Source organism: Lissotriton vulgaris, chromosome 7, assembly GCF_964263255.1.
Source record: "Lissotriton vulgaris chromosome 7, aLisVul1.2, whole genome shotgun sequence".
Taxonomy (NCBI): Eukaryota; Metazoa; Chordata; class Amphibia; order Caudata; family Salamandridae; genus Lissotriton; species Lissotriton vulgaris.
Genome location: NC_141695.1, coordinates 324,256,386 through 324,277,537, shown reverse-complemented (window position 1 = coordinate 324,277,537; position 21,152 = coordinate 324,256,386). Strand labels below are relative to the sequence as shown.

The 21,152-nt window shown below is 49.8% G+C and overlaps 1 protein-coding gene across 4 annotated transcripts in view; it reads right to left on the bottom strand.

Moving 5' to 3' along the window:
* LOC147701483 (AP-2 complex subunit alpha-1) overlaps positions 1–21,152 on the bottom strand; it is a 323,652-nt gene that overhangs the window by 164,586 nt on the left and 137,914 nt on the right. For all 4 annotated transcript variants that reach the window (XR_015297469.1, XM_086930156.1, XM_086930157.1 and 1 more), the window contains exon 9: positions 15,754–15,922. Coding sequence is in view for 3 of the 4 variants with exons in the window: in XM_086930156.1 (XP_086786282.1) it covers positions 15,754–15,922 (169 nt within the window). In the remaining variant the exon portion in view is untranslated. The remainder of the gene's footprint in view (positions 1–15,753; positions 15,923–21,152) is intronic.

Here is a 21,152-nt window from a genome sequence, read left to right as displayed (position 1 = left end):
AGCCAGTGGGCAGTCGGGGTGACCGAGAGCAGCGGGCCGGCCACGATGGGAAAGCCGAGGACTAAGGCGGAGGAGGCGGCAGCATCAAAGGCAGGAGAAGGGGGACCTGCGGAACAGACGGACCTACAGCGGCTACAGGACCGAATACTGGACGCCATAACGGCCACCAGAGATGCGCTCCACAATGACATAGCGCAGGTGGCGTCGGGGCTGGGCCTACTCCGGGCTGACCATGATAAACTGAAAGACAGAGTTAAGGAGGCGGAGGTGGCGATCGGGGACATGGCGCCAGCTCACAAGGCGATGGAGAGTAAGCTGACGGAGGCCCTGGACCGCATAAGCACCCTGGAGAGACGGGCGGAGGACGCCGAAAATAGAAACCGACGCAGCAACATTCGAGTCGTAGGTGTGCCGGAAACGGAGGGGACGGGAGACATGATTGCCTACATGGAGGAATGGCTGAAGACGGTGGTGGCGCCAGAAGGACTATCGCCATTCTTCACTCTGGAGCGGGCCCATAGAGTCCCCTCAGGATCACCCAAACCTGGACTCCCACCCAGACCGATCATTGCCAAGCTGCTACATCACAAGGACAGAGATCTGCTCTTGCGTAGGGCCCGTGAGGACGGCCCCTTCCAGATTGCCAACAGCAAAGTCACCCTCTTTCCGGACTTCACCTTTGAGACGCAGAAACAGCGCGCCTCCTTCCTCACGATCAAGAGGGAATTGCGGACCGAGGGCATCCCCTACTCCTTGCTATTCCCAACCAGACTACGAGTGGTGGTGGACGACAGGGCGCTTTTCTTCACGACATCTGCGGACGCTTGGGACTGGTGGGAGACGTACAAGGCCGGGACCGATGGAGCCAGGATAAGAGAAGAGCGGGAGAAAGAGCGGGAACGATCGCCCAAGCGGCAGCGGAAATCGAAAAGACTCTGGAGAAGAGGCCAGGGGCAGCTGGGCCCAACGGCCTCGCAAACGGAGGCGGAGAGGAAGGCGGCGCTGTTGGAGGTGGGGAAGCTCGGCCGAGCAGAGGGCTCCGAGTCCAGAGGGGCCTCAGACTCGGACACGCATGTTTCGGCCTCTGGCTCAGAATCGGACTTGTCGGGACTACATCGCATGGAGGGACCGCTGGTGACACCGCAAACGGCTGATGAGGTCCACAACATATGAACTACTGTCGATGCTGATCGGGTAAAGTTGGGGTTGCACGGGTGGGGGGGTAGCTGTCCCCACACACAATGGGGGCCGGGGTGCACGGCGGGACTCGGGGCAGTTGATCCATGAGGAACTGGGGGGAGGGACGGAGTTGGGCAACGCGACCTCCCTTTGGATAAGGCCGCACTCCGTAGGCCCCTAAGGCACCCACAGCTGCGGCTGTGTAGTTGAGACCTGGGCTACCAGGTGAGGGAGTTTGGATGGGGACTGGTATTTCGATATTGGGGCCTGTTCTGGGGGTGGGGGGGGGTTCCACAGTTGGGGATTGTTGGTTTGTTTGTTTGACACTGCTGACCCTGGGTACGCCATTGACAGGGCTGTTGGGGAGTTTTGTTTTTCACACGGGGGGCACCATCACCGCCGGCGGGCTAGTCCTGGGAGGAGGGTTTCGACCGGATCACCGGGATAATGGCTAATGCAAATGTTTTGACTTGTATGACCTGGAATGTCCGGGGCCTCCACACTATGCAACGCAGACACAAAGTGCATGCCTTCTTAGTACGGAGAGGAGTACACATCGCGCTGCTGCAGGAGACGCACCTCACACAACGGGAGGGGGAGGCCTTACAAAGGAGATGGCGGGGCCAGGTTTACCACACCAACTATTCAGCTTATGCGCGCGGCGTGCTCATATGGATTAGGGCGGGCACACCTTTTCAACTCTCACGGCATTGGATTGACCAGGAAGGGAGGTATGTGGTGGTGGAGGGGAAACTCGAAGGTAGGGATATAGTGTTGGCTAGCGTCTATGCCCCGAACACGGACCAATTGGCTTTCTTAGCTGCACTGTCGGGAACGCTGGCCCACCCCCTTGCGGGCCCGGTCCTGCTGGGGGGTGACTTTAACTCCATTGCCGACCCCCTGCTGGACAGGTCTCACCCCCCCCTTCGTGACTCCCCGGTACACAGACTCTCTAAGGGAAGGAGGGACTGGCAGGAGAACTGGGGACTCGTAGATGTCTGGAGAGGGCAGCACCCGACTGATCGGGATTACTCGTTTTTCTCAGGGCTCCACGACCTGCACGTCCGACTAGACGCCATACTTTGCTCCCGGGAAGTGCTACCGTGCGTCACTAGCTCGGAATACTTAACGAGGACAATCTCAGACCATAACCCGCTCTTGGTCCGACTGGCGTGGGTTATGGGGAAGCCCAGGGTTCCGCTCTGGAAACTGAGGCCTGAGACACTGGAGGACCCCCTCTTCGGGGAGGCCCTTGCAGAGGGCGTGACCTCGTACTTCGCGGAGAACGCAGGGACGGCTACCTCAAGAGCGGTGGAGTGGGATGCCTTTAAGGTAGTGGTAAGGGGCAACTGCATCCGAGACTATGTGGGTGTGCGGAGGGTACTGCTGAGGGATTTGACGAAGGTAGACGAGGCCCTGAGGGAGATGGAGAGGAGGAGGCCTGGGAGGCCCGAACTCCAGGACGCCCTATGCTCGGCCAAGGAGGCGGTAGCCGTTGAGGTGGAAAGGCTTCGGGCTTTTGACCACAAGCGGTACGTGCTACGCTCCCATGTAGAGGGCGATAAGGTTGGCACCCTACTAGCATGGCTGTCGAACCCCACCAGAAGATGCGCTCCCATACTCCAGCTACGGGATGCGACGGGAGTGGTACAGCAGACCCAACTGGGCATAGTCAACGTGTTCCAGCAATACTATGAGGGCCTGTACAAGAGTGACCCGGGCGGCAGGGCGGAACTGGTGGGTCCCTTCCTGGCAGACTTGCCCCTAGGCCAGCTAGAGGCGGAGCAGGCGAAGGACTGGGGGGCGGACATTGACGCGGGTGAGATACGACTAGCGGTGAGGCGGATGGCGAGGAACAAATCACCGGGGATAGACGGACTCCCCATAGAGTTTTACGCCAAAAACCTGGACTTACTGGCCCCCCGTCTCCAGACTGTTTACAAGGAGGCAAAGGCAACGGGTCGACTACCGCAATCGATGAGGGAGGCGCTGGTGGTCCCACTGCTGAAGCCCGGCAGAGAGAGCACTGACCCCACGTCATATAGGCCCCTATCTATGCTCACCGCAGATTATAAAATCCTGAGCTCCATTTTGGCGGCGAGACTCCTACCGCACATGACGGGGCTGGTGCATGACGACCAAAACGGTTTTATACCGACCCGCAACACCACGGCTAATATCAGACGGCTCATCCGCATCATGGACGGGCTCACCGAGAGGACAGGGACGGAGCTGGTCCTGTCGGTTGATATTGAAAAGGCCTTCGACAGCCTCGAGTGGGACTACCTCTACGCTGTCATGGAGCGCTTCGGCCTGGGAGCTGGCTACATCCACTGGACTAAGGTCCTTTATGCGGAAGCGATTGCGAGAGTGAGGGTAGGCCCGGCGGTATCCCTGCGGTACCCGGTGGAGCGGGGCACTCGACAGGGCTGCTCCCTATCACCGCTCCTTTTTGCGCTGGCCATTGAACCGCTGGCGGCCGCGGCCCGGACGGGGCGGCACTTCTACGGAGTGCAGACCCGTGACGGACATCATTTCATTTCGCTGTATGCTGACGACTTATTGCTTTTCCTCCGCGACGGAGGGGAGGACCTGAGGAAGGCGGAAGCTTTACTTGAGAGATTCGGAGAGATGTCGGGCCTGCGGGTCAACTGGCCCAAGACAGGCTTGTTCCCGCTGCTGGAGGGCACTGCCCAGCCGCAGCACCAGTCGGAGGCGACCTGGAACCCTACCTGCATGAAATACCTGGGGGCTCATATCTACCACAAGCCGGAAGACTTACTCGAGGGCAACCTGGGACGGTGCGTGCGCGGACTGAAGGGCTGTATGTCCTTCTGGTCCACATTACCGCTATCAGTAGCGGGCCGGATTTCCCTGCTAAAGATGGTAGCCCTGCCGAGATTACTGTACTATTTCCGGACGCTCCCAATTTGGATACCTGGTTCCTTTTTTAAACTCCTCAAATCTCAGATCACGTCGTTCATCTGGGGAGCGGGACGGTGCAGAGTAGCGCTGGCCACGCTCTCTCGCCCGAAGGACGAGGGGGGGCTGGCGGTGCCGGACTTCGAGCTCTATTACCTAGCGGCCCAATTGCAGATATTCACGCAGGAGGTTGCGAGGGTTTTCCGGGGCCCTGAGGAGGAAAACTTGAGGGGAACACCCAGGCACGTCCTAGCGTACATAACCCTCCAGCAGCGGCTGGACAGTCGGGATTTATCGCTGGAACAGCGCACATACCGGCAATGCTGGAATCGGACCCAGAGGAGAGCGGGCTCCCGACGCCCCTATGCGCCTGAGATACCACTGGCCATGCTGACGGCGCTGCCTCATGGCGGCGATTGGTCGTGCCTGCAGGAGTGGGAAGAAGCGGGAATTCAGGTGGTTGGGGACCTCTTTGAGAGTGGGACACTGCTCCCGTTCCGGGAGCTAGCAGACCGATTCGATATTTCGAGAGGGGGATTCCTGCTGCACGCGGCGGTGACCCGGGCGATGCATGCCCATTGGGGCACGGGACTTGGAGAGCCCGAGACGGCGGCGGCTTGCCAATACGCCATGATGGCGGCGGGCACGGTTAAGGCAGTTACGTGCCTATATAACCGAATGGTTAGGGAGAATATACCTCCTCTCGCATCCCTGAAAGCCAAATGGGAGGCGGATCTGCACAAGGACATTCCAGACACGACCTGGGCGCAACTTGTCCGCAGGGCCCGTAACAGCACAAGGAACGCCAGGTTCCAGCTGATACACTACTATGTGTTGCACAGGGCATATATGACGCCAGGTAGAATACGGCGGTACTTTGGAGACGACACAGCAGCCTGCCCCCGGTGCCCGGAAGAAGGAGCTGAGTTAGTACACATGCTATGGGCGTGCCCGCTCCTGCAGGACTTTTGGCAAGAAGTGGGGGAAGTACTGAATGAGGTGACGGAACGATCGCTAGAGTATGGACCGGCCGAATGCCTGTTGCACTGGTTCCCCCACACTCCCAAAAATAAGCTCACGAGTAAGTTCATCGACATGGGGTTGATGATTGCGAAGAGAGAGATTACCAGGAATTGGAAGGCGCGGCTGGGGCCTACTCCACGGAGGTGGCGGCAGGAGTTTCTGAAGTGGGCCTCGGCTGATAGCACACATAGATACCAGGTAGCGCGCAGGACCCCTAGCCAGACAGCAGCTGACACCGCGACGGCATGGGAAGTAATGGTGCAGGCGCTCAGGGACAGCGAGGCTGAAGCACAGGAGGAAACTCCCGGAGGGGAGGGCATAGAGGGAGAGAGTTGAGGCCCCAGGAACAGCAGGAACACAGGGAACATGAGGTTAGCTTCCCGGAGGTAGTTTTAATGAAGCCTTAGGCGGGGGATGGTGTGCGGGTTGGGGTGAGTGGGGGGGGGGGTGTTTAGGGGCAGGCGCGGGGAAGGGGGGAGTTGGGGTCAGCGCGCAGTTTGGTAGGGTACTAAAAGTAGGCATACACTTCCTCCGGACATTAACCACTTCTCTCTACGGAACGTCAGGCATGGCAGTGCAGATACTTTACCGCCGCCCGACCCCCGGGTTGTGGGCCGGAAGGCTGTGTAATGATTAACGAAATGTACTGTATATCTGCTGACATTTAGACTGCTACTGTTATCCGTTTATTGGCCTGTACAGGTGTGTCTACAATAAAAATTATTTAAAAAAAAAAAAAAAAATCAAAGCATTGGAACTCTCTTGCTCCCGAGCTCCAGAGACTCCAGTCCTCCATAAAAAAGTGCCTTTTCCATATTAGTGCATTCTCCACCTCTCCTTCATTTACTGCTCAGCCCCAGGCTGGTTGGTTAGGGAAAAAGTGCACTTCACATATTCATTTTAATCATTAATTTCATTCAGTAGAATAAAAACTATAGAAGTGTGCTTAAACTGCACTATTTGCCACAATTTTTCGAACCACTCTGGGAGGTGGGACGATGGAGGAACCCAAATATCTTCTAAAAGTATTCTGAACGGCTAATGGGTTGAGGCCAATACAATTGACCTCAGGTGTTTTACAGTGCATCATATGTCATTAATTGTTGGCAAAACTGTAATTATAAAAAAATGTCATGTGAGAGTAGGTAAACTCATTAAATGTGTACTAAAATACAACATTTAATAATTGTTCTACTAGAATTCCTTGAAGGAAAGTCCTAAACTTCCTGCAAAACTTGTTAAATACTATAATGAATACATTAATGTTAGAGCCCAGCGTGCTTTGAATTGAGCTGTAATGTATCGGCAAAAAAATAAACCCTATGCGTTATACCACCTCGAGGACAGGATGACCCACCAGCAATTTTTAGTCTGACTCTGAATTTGGCTCCGCCTCCAGCATTTGAAGTGTTAGCCCCCCCCCCCGAAATTTGGGTCTAGTTGCGCCCCTGCAAGCGACTATACGCAAACTGACCATTAAAGCTTTCAACGACGGCTATTTCAGTAAAAAAGAATTCAATTTTTTAAACATCAAATCACCACGCACACCCGTCATCTACACCCTCCCCAAAGTCCATAGAAACATCACCAACCCACCCGGACGGCCAATAGTGTCAGCCTGTGGCTCAATCTTGGAGCCACTTGGTTCCTATGTTGATTTTTTCATCAAGGAATTTGTACCTACCACTGCCTGCTATGTTAGGGACAGCATGGCTATGATAAATCTCATTGAGCACTATCCCTTTGACACCACATCTGATACACTGTGCACGATGGACGTCAAGTCTCTGTACACCAATATCCCCCAGACAGCTGCCCTACTGGCCATACAGAAAGTACTCGATACACGTCCCCGTCCCCACTCGGTCCCAACACTATTCATTCTCCAACTCCTTGAACTTTGCCTCACAAGAAATGTCTTCACTTTTGATAACCGCTCCAATAAGAGACAGGCTCCATCCTGTGCCACACTAACCCTTTCTTCTCTGGCATCGCCTTATGGCGGAGATACATTGATGATATTTTCATCATCTGGAAACATGACATCACTACATTACAACAATTTCTCCATTGGCTAAATAATAATTGTTCTAGTTTATCGTTTACCATCACTTTTGATAATTCCTCCATTGCCTTTCTTGACCTAACCATTTTTCACTCTGAGGGAGAACTGCTGACACGACTGTATAAGAAAGCCACAGAGCGTAATACACTTTTGAGCTATGACAGCAACCACCCAAGAGCCCTGAGAGATTCACTCCCCTACGCTCAATTCTTGAGAATCAGGCGTAACTGTTCCTCTAAAGACGATTAATTTAGAGAAGCCTCCATTCTCTCATCCAAACTCAAAGATCGGGTATATCCAAAACGGATAGTCAAAAACGCCTCCAAACGGGCATGGTACTGTCCACGCGACGTCCTGCTGACCCCCAAACCCAAAACTGATCTGGAAAGGATAGCTTGCGTCACCACCCTCTTGCCAGTATCCAACCAAGTCCGAAAAATGATAAAAAAGCACTGGCAATCATCAATGTAGGGAACATGAGTATTGAAAAACCCCTATTCGCATTCCGTAAGAGCAGGAATCTGAAAGACCATCTGGTCAGAGCAGCCCTACCCAACACGGAACCTAATACCAAACTCGATTCTGTCTGGGGTTTAGCACCTATCGTGGGACATGTAAAATGCGGCGGATGTAATGTTTGTCCATTCACCGTTGAAGGAAGAAGTGTCACTTTCAATAACATCACTGTTAATTGCCGTACACTCACAAATTGTAACACCTGCCAATGTGATCTACTTAATTCATTGTCCTTGTTTGAAAGTTTATATTGGTCAAACCACGCAGAAGGTGAAAACCAGAATTGGGTGCAAAACACCCAACGCACCACTGGTCAAGCACTTCATGGACGCCAACCATAATGAAGACGATAGCCAGTGGACTGTCCTGAAAGCACTCAAATTGCCACAAAGAGGAGGCAATATGGGGCAACTACTGAACCGTGAGGAACTAAAAGCCATAATCCTTTTTGACTCAATCAGAAATGGCCTGAACAGAAACGAAGATTGGGCCACGTTGCTATAAGCATTCCAAAACATTAAGACTCTAACTCCTGACTTTTAACCTGTCTTCAGAAAAAATCGCCCAACAAAAGGATTTCACCAGGTCAAATCACCAATTTTATTTATTTAATTATTTTCCGAAAATATATGTACGTTGGTTTTTGCTATCTGTAACCCAGACTGTCACCATACCAATTGCTTCCTTAATGTAATGACTAAGTTTTACTTTCCAAATGTGAGATACATGAATGAGAGACTAAATGACTTAAGCCACGCGCCAGGCACTTCACCAGTATCACCCCTTCACCACGACCCTTCACTTCTTCACACCATTCCAAAATGGCTGCTCCGTTGCACATCGAGTGCACGGTAGTCCTCTCTCTCTTTCTTCCGACCATGTGACTCGTCCACAATGGCGCCCATACTCGCTCCACTTAAACTAGTGCTGTCCAAACACTGTCCAGAACCTGCCATTGCGCAATGAACCGAACAGCACATCGCTGCTGCCCTCAGATTCCCACCATCGTGCAACCTCAAGGTAAGCCTTAATCCTAGTCCGCGCACCGCTCCATTCAATCCAATTTTCCTCTAAGTATTCCAAGAGGCTTATTCGCTCAATTGATTATTTTTTAGGAGCGTGCCCTACACCTAATCCAGTAAGGCACTCCAACAACCTCTAATTTTGAACCCAGGAGCGCCCTGAGGAGAGCGGCGGCCGCCCTCTCCTCCCTGCCCTGCCGCTCCCGAATTCGCTACTTCCCCGGACAGCCATTCATGTTGTTACTGCAACTTACAGAGATATGCACCCCTGTGCACCGAATCACTATGCCTCACTTCCCCTCACAGCCACGTCCTCAAGAATCCCTTTAATTTTCTTTTTTCAGCTGTGGCAATTTGATTCCCGCCTCATTGTATTCACCAAATCATTTCTTGAAACTTCTGCCGCCTGGTAAGCGCGCCTAGCCGCCGTCTCTCCACACTCCCTGCGGCACCATTGCACACCCGAACAGGCAGTCACATCGTCCCGGTTTCAATACCCCCGTTTCGGCACGTAGACTATCACCCTCGGGCAACTTCTATGATACTTGGGTGGCCCAGTATGCCTGGTTTCCAGATCCCTCAACCATTCTTCGCCGAGCCCAACACTTTCAATTAGTCATCACCACTCGCGCAGAATCATTCCAACTGAAGATCCCTTTGCGACTTAAGCCAGAGGGTCGCAGACGCTTGACGCCTCCATTCGCTTCACACCGCACTTCCAGCGGCACTTCCGGCTCCACGCCGTTACTAGTCACAACCAGTACCGCATGCTCTATTCTCGAACCCAATACACTCATCTTCCTTGCTCCCCACGAATGTCTGAACGAGCACTAGGTGTAATTATGCAAACTCGCTGCCCTACTGTAACCTTTTTCAAATGTTTGTCATTGTTTCTTATAGGCCAATTTCTTTTGTCTCACTGTTTTTATCCTGACAGGCACTAAATGTTTTGAACCAGGCAAATTTTATTTTCTAGTCCTGATGATGATCCCAGTTTACCTTGAGCAAGGGATCGAAATGTCGACATTTCCAAATAGAACCACAAATATCCACTGTGTCTAACGATTGTGGTATCTATTTTTTGTCAAAACTTGCTGCTATTTAAAACTGAATGCAGGTGGCCAAAAGCTCAAAGTCTTTGCCTGTATTTGTGTTTTGGTTCTATTGTCTGTATTGTTACCCCATTCCCCCACACTTCCTGGTCGTTTAAAGGTACAGGCTTGTGCCTCACTATTTAAGTTGTTCAAAGTATTTCTGACCTTATTTTCTCCATTTTATAAATAAAACTCCATGTCCGGCTGGACATTGGACTGCTAGAGTAACCCAACGTTGGTTATATTCTAATTATTGTGTTTACAATATTACTTTGCTTAGGACCTTTGTTCTCTGAAATAGAACTGTGTTGATCTCCTAGCAGGTCACTGTAACGTTGCTGTAAGTTTTCTTGTTATCTATCTCAGTGAACATGACAATCACGCATGTCCACTGAGGGTCTCCCTTTTACACAAGTTTTAGACCCTAAAGACCCTAAAGCTTGGCTTGGAGGCCAAGGTGGCATGCATAATGCGCCCATCTTTTACAGAAATGGTGACTGGCCTCTCTACCCAGGCTGTTGTGGCCGGACAGCGGTAACAGTATTGGTCTATACTGAGAGGTACCTTAACCCAGTACCCCTTAGGAGGGGTTGCCTACCAGCTACCTCCTGGTAAACCCGGTGCAGTCTCCCTTACCTGGGATATGCTTTCTGAGAGCTAGTTGGTTCACTGGGTGAGGACGGTAAACCAGTGTGTTTAACATGAGCCAAGCTTGTCTCTGTTCTATTTGACATTCCAGATCCCTATGCCCCTCTCTATTTCTTGTAGAAGATTGGAGGGTTGGGATAGACAGTATCTCTTATCTATGTTGAGACCTGACCCTCTGTTGGGATGAATGCCTCCCTTTCTGTGGTTGATGGACAGGGTCTCCTGATCAGGAGTTAGTTAAAATTTCTCTGGGGGGATAGGCAGGAAAGGAGCGCTGCAGGCCCTCCACTTGCACTGATCACGTAGTAAACACACAGGAAATATTCCCCAAGAAAGGAAGGGGCACCCAGGATTCAAAAGTAGCTGACCTCCTAATTCGATCAACCAGGGAACTATAAATGCCTGGTATCATTGGGCAGTTGTTTTTTCAGGGCTGTTCTCTTCTGACCAGGCACTCACCAGGGTTGCCGAGATCCAGGAGTTAAGGATTGCCATTTTCCCTCTCAGACTCTGGTACAAGGTTTGGACTTGACAATGACAAATTATCCGTGAAAGGAATTTGCCAACTGACGTAAGCAGCTGGGTTGCAGCTCAACAGAGGCATGCCAGCAAGGAAACAGCTATCTGTGAGGCTTGTGGAGGAAGGTGGCGCTCTGAAGCACCAGGAGACTGCAGGTGCTGCTCATGATAAGAAAATGTGCTGTGCATTAAGAGAAACAGAGGTGGTTCTATACTGTTATTGAAGGCAAAACTGGTCTGTCCCTGACCCATGCTCTGTGATGTGGGAGCTTTCAATTAACATCTGTAGCTGGGATAAGTATGCCTTGTTGAAGAATTAAAAAGTGTGCCTTGGTCCCTGTCCCAGAATTTGTATAGCCTCCAGCTTTGTCCTTGCTTGCTCTGCACTAGTAGCAATCTGTCTATGTGGGTGCCCTGCTATTAGAAAATGTGAACTGCAACTAGTGGTCTCTGTGATACGGGCGCTCTCCCCCTTTTCGCTTCATCAGAGGGTATGAGGTTGGACTAGCACCCTGGCCAGCCCTGGCACCCTGTCCAGCCGCTAAATTCCCACAGTAGCCCAATAGCTACTTACTAGAGGGACTCCAGTAAATGTGTCAAGACACAATCGGCAATAGTGAGGGCCGCCATCTTGGGGGTGAAATCGGCTCGCACACCAGCTGTATTGCCTGCAAGTATAAAAATGCGTCTCCTGCGCGCACGCGCTCACCAACCGATTCCTGAGGCGGAAAGCAAGGAATCTTTTAAAATGAGCACGTAAATCTTTCTCTCCTCTTTTTGCACCTGATTGTTTTTAACTCTGCCACAACGGTATTAGGGCTCTAGTGGCCACACTTACCCATACCCACTCACCGTTTTCAGCCGATTAGGAGCTGACCGGTGGAGGAACTCGGCAATAGTGAAGTCCGCCATCTTAGGGGTGAAATCGGCTCGCACACTAGCTGTCTCTCCCTCTAAAACATAAATGACTGGCCAAAAGCACACGCACAGCGGACGCGGCGTTCGGCGCGCCAAGGGCAAGCCCGTCTGCGCCCGTCCGCGGGTCAGAGGCAGGAAATGCTGTCCATACTACGACCACTTTGCGGACCAGGAACCGCCTAAGGTATTCTATCAAAACCTTGCATAACATTAGAACCACAGGCCTTAGTAACCGTCTATTACACACTTGTACTGGAGGGCCCGGTAGCTTGCAAGTCCTTTTGTTTTCAATGTACTTTGGATACAGATAGTCGATCTGACCCACAAATTAAGTTTGATGACGATTACACCAGCCCAAAATACATCCTTTGCAATGTGCGGTCCTTAGCCAAACATCCCATCGAAATTTGGGACATGATCTCCTCCCATTCCTCAGAGATTTGTTTCTTTACAGAAACTTGACTCACTCCAATTAACCATTCGTCCATTCATCTGGCAATTCCGGCGGGCTATAAATGTATCCATCTGGACAGAATAGGTAAAACCGGAGGTGGCATTGCCATAGCTTTCAAAGACCATCTGAAAGTGCAATGGACCGCCACCCTTGGTAACGACAGACTGGAATTAGGCATTTTTAAAATTTAAATATCTCCATCAGAGAGCTGGAATGGAGCATTATTATACCGACCGCCTGGTCCGAGAACCAATTTTTCCACCTATTTGATAGAACAAATAGCTACTCAGGTTCTCGCCTCCTCCAAATTTATATTATTGGGAGATTTCAATTTCCATGGTGAGGATGTTGATAACCCAGAAGTTAGCCAGCTCGTAAACAGTCTTAGCCTAATAGGTCTATCACAAAGAGGACTGGGTCCTACACATTGCGCTGGACATGCCCAGGATCTAATCTTTACTAATGCGGACCATCTTAGTAATTTTCCCCCATCCCCTTTGACGTGGTCGGACCATTTTATGGTCATGTTCATGCACCAATCTCCTGCCGTCCAGTCCTTTACCCAGAATAGGGATCGGAAACAGAAGGTGCTGCGCAGGTCTTGGAACAAATTAACCGCGGGGTCTTTTAATGAAGCCTACCATCCTCACGCTTGGGAGGGTGGATTGGAAGCTGCACTTGATGTACCTAAATTGCTAGAAGGTTTCAACTCAGCTCTAGGGGCGGCCTTCGACCTCACTATCCCCCAAAGCCTACATGGCACTGACCAGTCACACCATTCTGCACCTTGGTACACGCTCAAACTAAAAACGGAGAAATCGAAATGCAAGGCCCTGGAGCGACATTGAAGAAGTAGTAAAGACCTACTGGAGCGACAGACCTACAAAAGAGCCCTGGCGGGCTATCATAATAGCATTAAAATGGCCAGGCTCACTTATATTAAGGGACAAATCGATCAGGCTAGCAACTCAGCCAAAGCGCTTTTTCACATAGTGAAAGATTTTGTTTCACCGCAAGCCTGTAGGCAAACCCTGGATGAATCACAAGAACTTTGTTGGCGACCTACTTTCAGGAAAAAATTCTGACAATCTATACAAATTTTCCCAATAGAGAATCCCTTAATCTGTCTCCTTCACCTAGACAAGAAGAATCCAAGATTCCATTAACTAACACCCTGGAGCAATTTGAACCTACCACCCTGGAAGTAGTCGTCAACCTGTTATCTCTATCAAAATCAGGTTCGCCGGGAGATCTGTGTCCCCCAAAAACCATGGCCCTTATTTCCTCCAGCTGTGCCCCAGAAATTCTTAAAATTACATTTTTAACAGATCCATCCAATCTGGCATCATCCCCACTGACTGGAAAGAGGCTTATATCAGGCCAATACTGAAAAAACCTACAGCTGACCCCCAAACGCTCAGTAATTATCGACCTATATCCCTTTTGCCTCATTTGGCCAAACAATTAGAAACAATCATAAACAGGCAATTGAGCGCATTTTTGGAATCAAACAAAATTCTGGATCCATCGGAGTCGGGATTCTGGCCAGGCTTCAGCACCGAGACTGCCATTCTTGTAGTAACGGACTCGCTGAGGCAGGTGCTAGATGCTAGAGGATCCTCAGTTTTGATTTTGTTAGATCTCTCCTCAGCATTTGATACCATCTCTCATTCTATGCTTGCGGAGAGACTACACTCATATGGTATTCGAGGCTCAGCCTTGACATGGCTGAATGATTTTCTGTCCGACAGATGGCAAAGGATTATTCTGGGTCCATATCTCTCACAGAAAACCCGTTTGGACAAGGGAGTCCGCCGGGGCTCTTACCTGAGTCCAACATTATTTAATGTCTATATGGCATCTTTAGCAAAAATCATCGAACCATTCGGATTCGAGATAATTTCTTTCGCTGATGATACCCAGTTGATGTTTTCACTGGGTATCGATTTGGAGGAGGAGAAATCCTGTTTTGCAGCAGGCATGCTTGCAGTATCAAAGTGGATGACAGCGAACTGCCTCCAATTAAATCCTAGTAAGACCGAAATTATGCTCATGGGAAAAGACTCGACGATCTGGACACCTGATTGGTGGCCAGATAAGTTGGGTACGGCCCCCACCCCGACCCATGCAGTAAAAAATCTTGGAATAAAACTGGATCCAACGTTGTCTATGAAGGACCATGTGGCAGCAACGTCTAGCTCCTGCTACTACAGTTTACGCCTATTACGCAGGATACTTGCCTATCTGTCGACCGACCACCGGAGAACCTTTGTCCAAGCCATGGTGATGAGTCGACTTGATTATGGAAACACACTATTGGCGGAAATAGGAGAGGTATGGATTGCTAAATTGCAGGTAATCCAAAATGCAGCGGCCAGGATGATCTTAAATCGCCCCCCCAAGGCTCCCCCTCCGCTCCTCTGCTGAGACAGCTACACTGGCTTCCTATTAAGAAGCGATCCTTTTTCAAGATGTGCTGTCTTACCTTCAATGCCGTGAATGACAGAGGCCCTCTATACCTTCAGAAGAAATGCTTGAAGCAAGCCTCACGTTGTATCTTAAGGTCCAATTCTCTGGCCCTCTTAAAAATTCCTCGAATCCGTCTGAGCCGCACTGGTGGGAGATCCTTCTCGTACCTTTCTCCGCGGTACTGGAATCAGCTCCCTGTTGCTCTATGAAAATGTGCTACGTATGCCGCTTTTAGGAAACAATTGAAAACTTTTCTGTTCTAACTTACCTTCAACGTGACCGGTTATCTGTCTCAATTCGCTAGGGTAGCGCTGAGATGCCTCCTGGTGAGTCACACGCTTTAAAAATTCACCTACCATAACATAACACCAGCCACACCTAACCTGACCCCTGACACCACCAGAGCAGTGTTCTCGCCCAAGGAAGGGAGGGCACTTTAATCCCTTTGACCCACATGGCCTCACAAATGACTATGCTAATCTGCTGTAGAATAGGGGGAGGCATATATAGGAGTAGCAGTGGATGAGTAGAGGATCAAAATTCACAGTGCATCTCATATCTCCCAATACAGCTGGAGCAAAACAAATGGTGTTAACCAGGAATTAGAAGTCAGGGAAAAGACAGAGGCAGATGGGGGACAAAAAAGAAAAAGAGCAAGGGGGTTAACAGAGGGATAAAGTAAGAAAACTTAGAACATCACTTAACTGATAGGCTGCAGATCCACTGTATAGTAATGTAGATAACTACCCTAGTAAACACCTTTACATTCCTTCCACTGGAAAACCCTGAGTTCATCAACCACTAACCCACACTAATGCTGCTGGTGATGCATTAAGCAAAGTGAATTGTAGCAAACACATCAACATGTCCAGAGGTTGCTAAAACATGCATGAGTAGGATGGGCAGGAGCTTTGGCACGCTCACCTTCAGAGCATTGATGACTGTCTCAATGTGCGTCTTAACAGCTTCATGCGAGAATTCTGAGCTGGCCAGAGTACACATGCTCTCTAGGGCCAGATACCGCAGGTTCGTCTCACGGTGTTGTAGGAACTGGCCCAGCTGATTACATGCACGCACCAGGAGGTTGGGCTCACTGTAAGGTGAACAGACACAGGTATATCATTTTTACACTATTAACTTTGATTTCAATTCATACTTGAATCACATCTTTGACACAATACAGCTCAGTCATGAAATGCATTTAGAAATTCACTAAAAGTACACTATCCGTCATGACTAGAACAAATCCAGGGAAACCTATTACACAAAAACACTGGGCAAACTAAGTTATATGTAGTTTACATCACAAACTCCGCAGATGTTGTACTGAGTCAGAAAATTACTCACAATGTCAATGGTGCACAATTGTGGTTGCAAACAATACCAAAATAATTTTTGACATGTGAGAAACACTATTTAGTAACACTCTTCTGGATGTAAAATGGCCAACCCAATCGGGACACATTTGGCAAGCACTCAAAAACTGGAAATGTGCAATGTGGTGCACAGTTTTATAACAACTGCATACAAAGTTATGAATAACTTTAAACAGTAATTGAAACAAGAAGTTATCTTTTCACTTTAACAACCTGACTACTCCACCACAGCTCCACTGCGAGAAATCATTATTGATATCTTCTGCTTTAACTGGATCACCTACATTTTTTATAGTGGTGCCTCCATATTGCACTGAATTCACTACACCAGCAAAGCACAAGCATTTGGTAAGGCAAGTAAATGTGCTCTTACTTAAAATGTAATAAATATTGTATAACATTGAAAAGTTAAGCTAATCATCATAAACTCTTTAACAGCACTTTAATAGTTTCAAACTTTGTAATAGGGAAGTAGTGTTTTCATAGATATGTCATTTAAAACAAAAAATGGCAGATATGATTATAACTGGTAATATCTTTTACCAACTAAGTGAACGTTTTTTCTGTTGGCTGGAATTATTGTATTCATTTTCAAAGAAATAGGATATATTGTCTTAGTCATTTGAGGTTTCAGTTTTCCTTTTCTTTGGCCAGTACCTTTTGTTTTAAATCAATTAAATAACTTTATTTGGTTATAAATAACAATAAAAATACAATATCACATAAAAATAGATAGAAGAATGCCATACTGTCACAGGGCGAACAGTCCGAGACCCTGGAGAACTGTGAATCCTTTTCTGGAACTGTACACGTCTCACCTCTTTATCTACGGCAACCTGAAACCTGGAACCCGGCGGAATCGACACTCTTCAGAACGCAAGAAGAAGCTGGACCCTGTTTCTTTAATTGGGCCGAGTTTGCGGAAAACCCCGCCCTCTACTATATCACGGGGTCAGAGGCTCCAAAGTCCGGAAGAGAAGTGAAGGAGGCGTCTCCACATACAGAAGGAGAATGAGAGTATGGAGAAGCGGAGGAACGAGGAGTAGAAGAACCCCCGGAGGAATCCCGAGGAGAGTCCCTTTGGCGTGTAGCAGAGCCAGGAGGTCAACGTCTCAACGTTTCGCCCAGCCACTCTTCTGGAAATGCGTGGCTCAGGCAGGTACGGGCGCGTGTCTCGGGGTGGGCTGGGAGAAAGGGATTTCAACTCCCGCAAATCACACTCCGGCAATATCCCTCCACAATCCCGAACCCCTGAGCACTATCGGCACACCGCAACCCCTTTCAGGTTGTCTGGTTTCTTGTTTGTATAACGTGCACCGTGTGCTTCCTCACTACCAGTCCCTATCACTGAGCGAGGCGAGCTCCTAGACTGAATCCAAGTCTATTTTCTTTACATTTTCTTTGGCATTCCGGATCGGCGGCTGTCCCTGGAGCATCCGGAGTGGAGGAAGAAAGGACGGACCTCTCTGAAAGGATATCCATCTCCAGACAAAGACCCTGAGGAACAAGTTACTTACCTTCGGTAACGCTTTTTCTGGTAGATACAGTATCTGCCTGTGGATTCCTCACCTTGTGAATATCCCCTTGCGTCAGCAACATTCGGAAATTCTTTTTGTAGCTTCGCGCCGACGTGGACGACGTCATAGAGGCACGGCATCGCACGTGACTCCGCTGACGTCACCGACACTACAATAGGCCCACGCCGGCGTGATGACGTCAGTTCCGCACTTTTCTGTACCTTCGAGGCACAAGGACGGACCAACGACAGTAGAAATATAAACAGTATACACAGAACACAAATGTCAAGGTGACACACACAGTGTGGAACAAATGCAATAAAACATTTGAAATAAACAACTCCTTGATAATAAAGTAGATACATCACATTAACACTGGCATAGAAGAGTGGACAACGGGGAGGGGGGTGGGTCAGTGAGGAATCCACAGGCAGATACTGTATCTACCAGAAAAAGCGTTACCGAAGGTAAGTAACTTGTTCTTCTGATAGATACATCTGCCAGTGGATTCCTCACCTTGTTAATAGAGTCCCACAGCAGTCCCCACTCCCGAAGGAGAGTGTCCTCTCTCCTGAACCAGAAACTCCTGGAGGACAGAGAGCGCAAAGTGACCTTCCCTCCTCACCTCGGCATCTAAGCAGTAATGGTTCGCGAAAGTGGGGAGGGAGATCCAAGTCACGGCCCTACAAATATCCTCTACAGGTACACCCCTAGACAAAGCAGAAGTTGACTACTTTGCTCTTGTAGAGTGAGCTCTTATACCCTCTGGAGGTTCCTTACCGGCCAAAGAGTAGAAGATCTTTATACAGAGGATGATCCATCTTGAAAGAGTGCGCTTGTGCACTGCTCTTCTTTTCTTGCAGCCAGCAAATCCAATGAAGAGCTGGTCATCCACTCGATAGTCTCTAGTCGTATCAAGATAAAAGCTCACCGCCCTCTTAGGGTCCAGACGGTGTAGTCTCTCCTCCTCCTTGGAAGGGTGAGGGGGAGGATAAAAGGTAGGAAGGGTAATAGATTGCCCTAGTTGGAAGGGAGTTACCACCTTAGGGATAAAAACAGCCCTGATCCTAAGAACCATTAGTTCAGCATGAATGGTCAAGAATGGGGTTTTGGAACTAAGAGCTTGAAGCTCACTTACCCTCCTTGCCAAGGTGATCGCAACCAGGAAGATCGTCTTAAAAGACAAAAGCCTCATGGGACACTTGTGTAAGGGTTCGAATTGAGAACCCATCATGTAGGTTAAAACAAGATTTAAATCCCATTGAGGCACAATAAAGGGAGTAGGAGGGAACTTATTTGTAAGGCCCTTAAAAAACCTTAAAACCACAGGAGACTTGAAGAGAGACGGCTGATCCGGCAAACAGAGAAATGCCGATAATGCCGAAAGATAACCCTTCACTGTGGCAACAGCAAAACCCTGCTGTGCTAAAGAAAGAGCAAACTGTAAGATATCACACAAATGAGCCTTCAAAGGGTCAACAGACTTCTCCCCACACCAAGCGACAAATTTAGACCATCTATATGAATAAATGGATTTAGTGCAGTCACGTCTAGCCGAAAGAATGACTGTAGGAGAGTAGGGTCTGCTATCCTATGGTCACCCCAAATTTTTGCTTTTTTGCTTTTTGCTTCACTGGTTTATGACTTAATGTGGCTGTGGGCCTGCTAATCAGACCCACAGCCTGCTGTTGTCTCTCTAAATTACTGCCAATGCACTTTAGGTGCATTACGAATTGGAACTGGTTCACCTTATTGGCCCCTGTAACAGTGTACCCTAGGTACCCAGGGCATAGGTTTTTCCAAGGCCTACCAGGGGCTGCAGCATGTATTGTGCCACCCCTGGCCTGGCCTCCATATTTGACACAACTGGCTGATCACTCAGCTGGGGTAAGTTGGTGTAATCACCTCTTACTTAGGTACAGTATGCCTGTGCCTAACCCTAAACTGGACACATATGTTCCTATCAGCCACTCCTATGGAAGGCCTCATCAATCCTGGAGGCAGAGTGCTTGGAAATATGTGAGATGGTGCTCTAGCATGAGCTGATCTTGTCTGCAGCTGTCGGGAACCACTCCCTAAGCTGTTCCGGGATATTGCCATACCATATACTCTTAAGTGCATTATAATCCTCGCAGTTATTTGCTATCTTTGGTTTGGCTTTATCAAAACATGTTGAGTAAGGTGTCATACGAATTGGAATACTATCCCCTCGACAGTTCTGTCGACGGGGATAGCATTCCACCCTTCTAGAGGGACACGACATGTGTGTAGCCTTAACCCCGGTTAAAGTTAACCAGAGCCTCAGCATCACAAAATGGATGCTGCCACCACAGACACGAGTCTGGCCTCCTGCTGCTGACCGAAACTTGGCAAATGGTGGCCTGGACAAAGGGTTTCCTGCCTTGGGAGGTGCGAGCACCACCCCAGACAGGGTTTTGTGTATTGGGTAGGACAGGGCTGAATAGAATCAGACATGCCCGGGGCACACAAGGTGTCCCCGTGCATAAGCCGGTCCAAACCGGTCCTGGGACTTTCCAGACCCAGGCCTGGCGAGGAGCTGGACAAAGGAAAGGGGGTGTAACCGCCCCCCTTCCTGGTTCCTCCCAGAGGAGGGACCTAGTAGGTGATCCACCCCTCAGATTGGGAATAAGAGTGGGAGCAGTGCCATAGCACAGCAGATCATCCTGAATCAACTTGAAATAAAGAAGAAGACTGGACTTCGACATTCTGCGGCTCAGAAGACTGAAGAGAATCTCCCTTGTGGCCTAGGAGTGGCCATCCTGTGAACACAGGCACCAACCAGCAACTCGACGTCTGCTTTGCCGCCGCCTCCCGCCGGAGCCTGAGCCCAGAGCCTGACAAGATCCAGACTCCCAGACCTCTCACAGCCCGATCCACAGTCCCTGCAAAGAAGGGACCCGTGGAGGCACCGAGTGACGTGGGACCGGACATCTTGGAAGACACTCGAAAAGCTGACTGCGCAGCAACCGAGGCATCCTCAACGTTGTGCTTTGGGGACTGAGAACCCCCACCACCGAGCAGCCCTTGCACCGAAGATCAGCCCCCCAGCATCTCCACGATCTGCGTGGGGCCCTTTTGCATTGTGCCACTCGACGCGCCATCCCGGCCACTAGCCACGTGGTCAGCGGCCATCTTGGCGACGAAACCGACGAACTACACTGCAGGTCTGGTTGCTCCAGACTTGCCCAAGCTCCTGTGAAAAGGAGCACTCGCTCTGACCTTGCTGGTTCGAGTGTTAAGCATCTTTCGATTCCTGCGTGGCTTGCATTAGCTAAGGCCTGTTTGCTCCGATCAGGTCGCCGACACCGCCAACAGCGAGAAACCTGCGTGGGACAGCTCGTGACCGACTCCTGGACATCCTCGACCCCCGGTGTCCACGTGGCTGCAGAGAGAAGCTACACCTCAACGC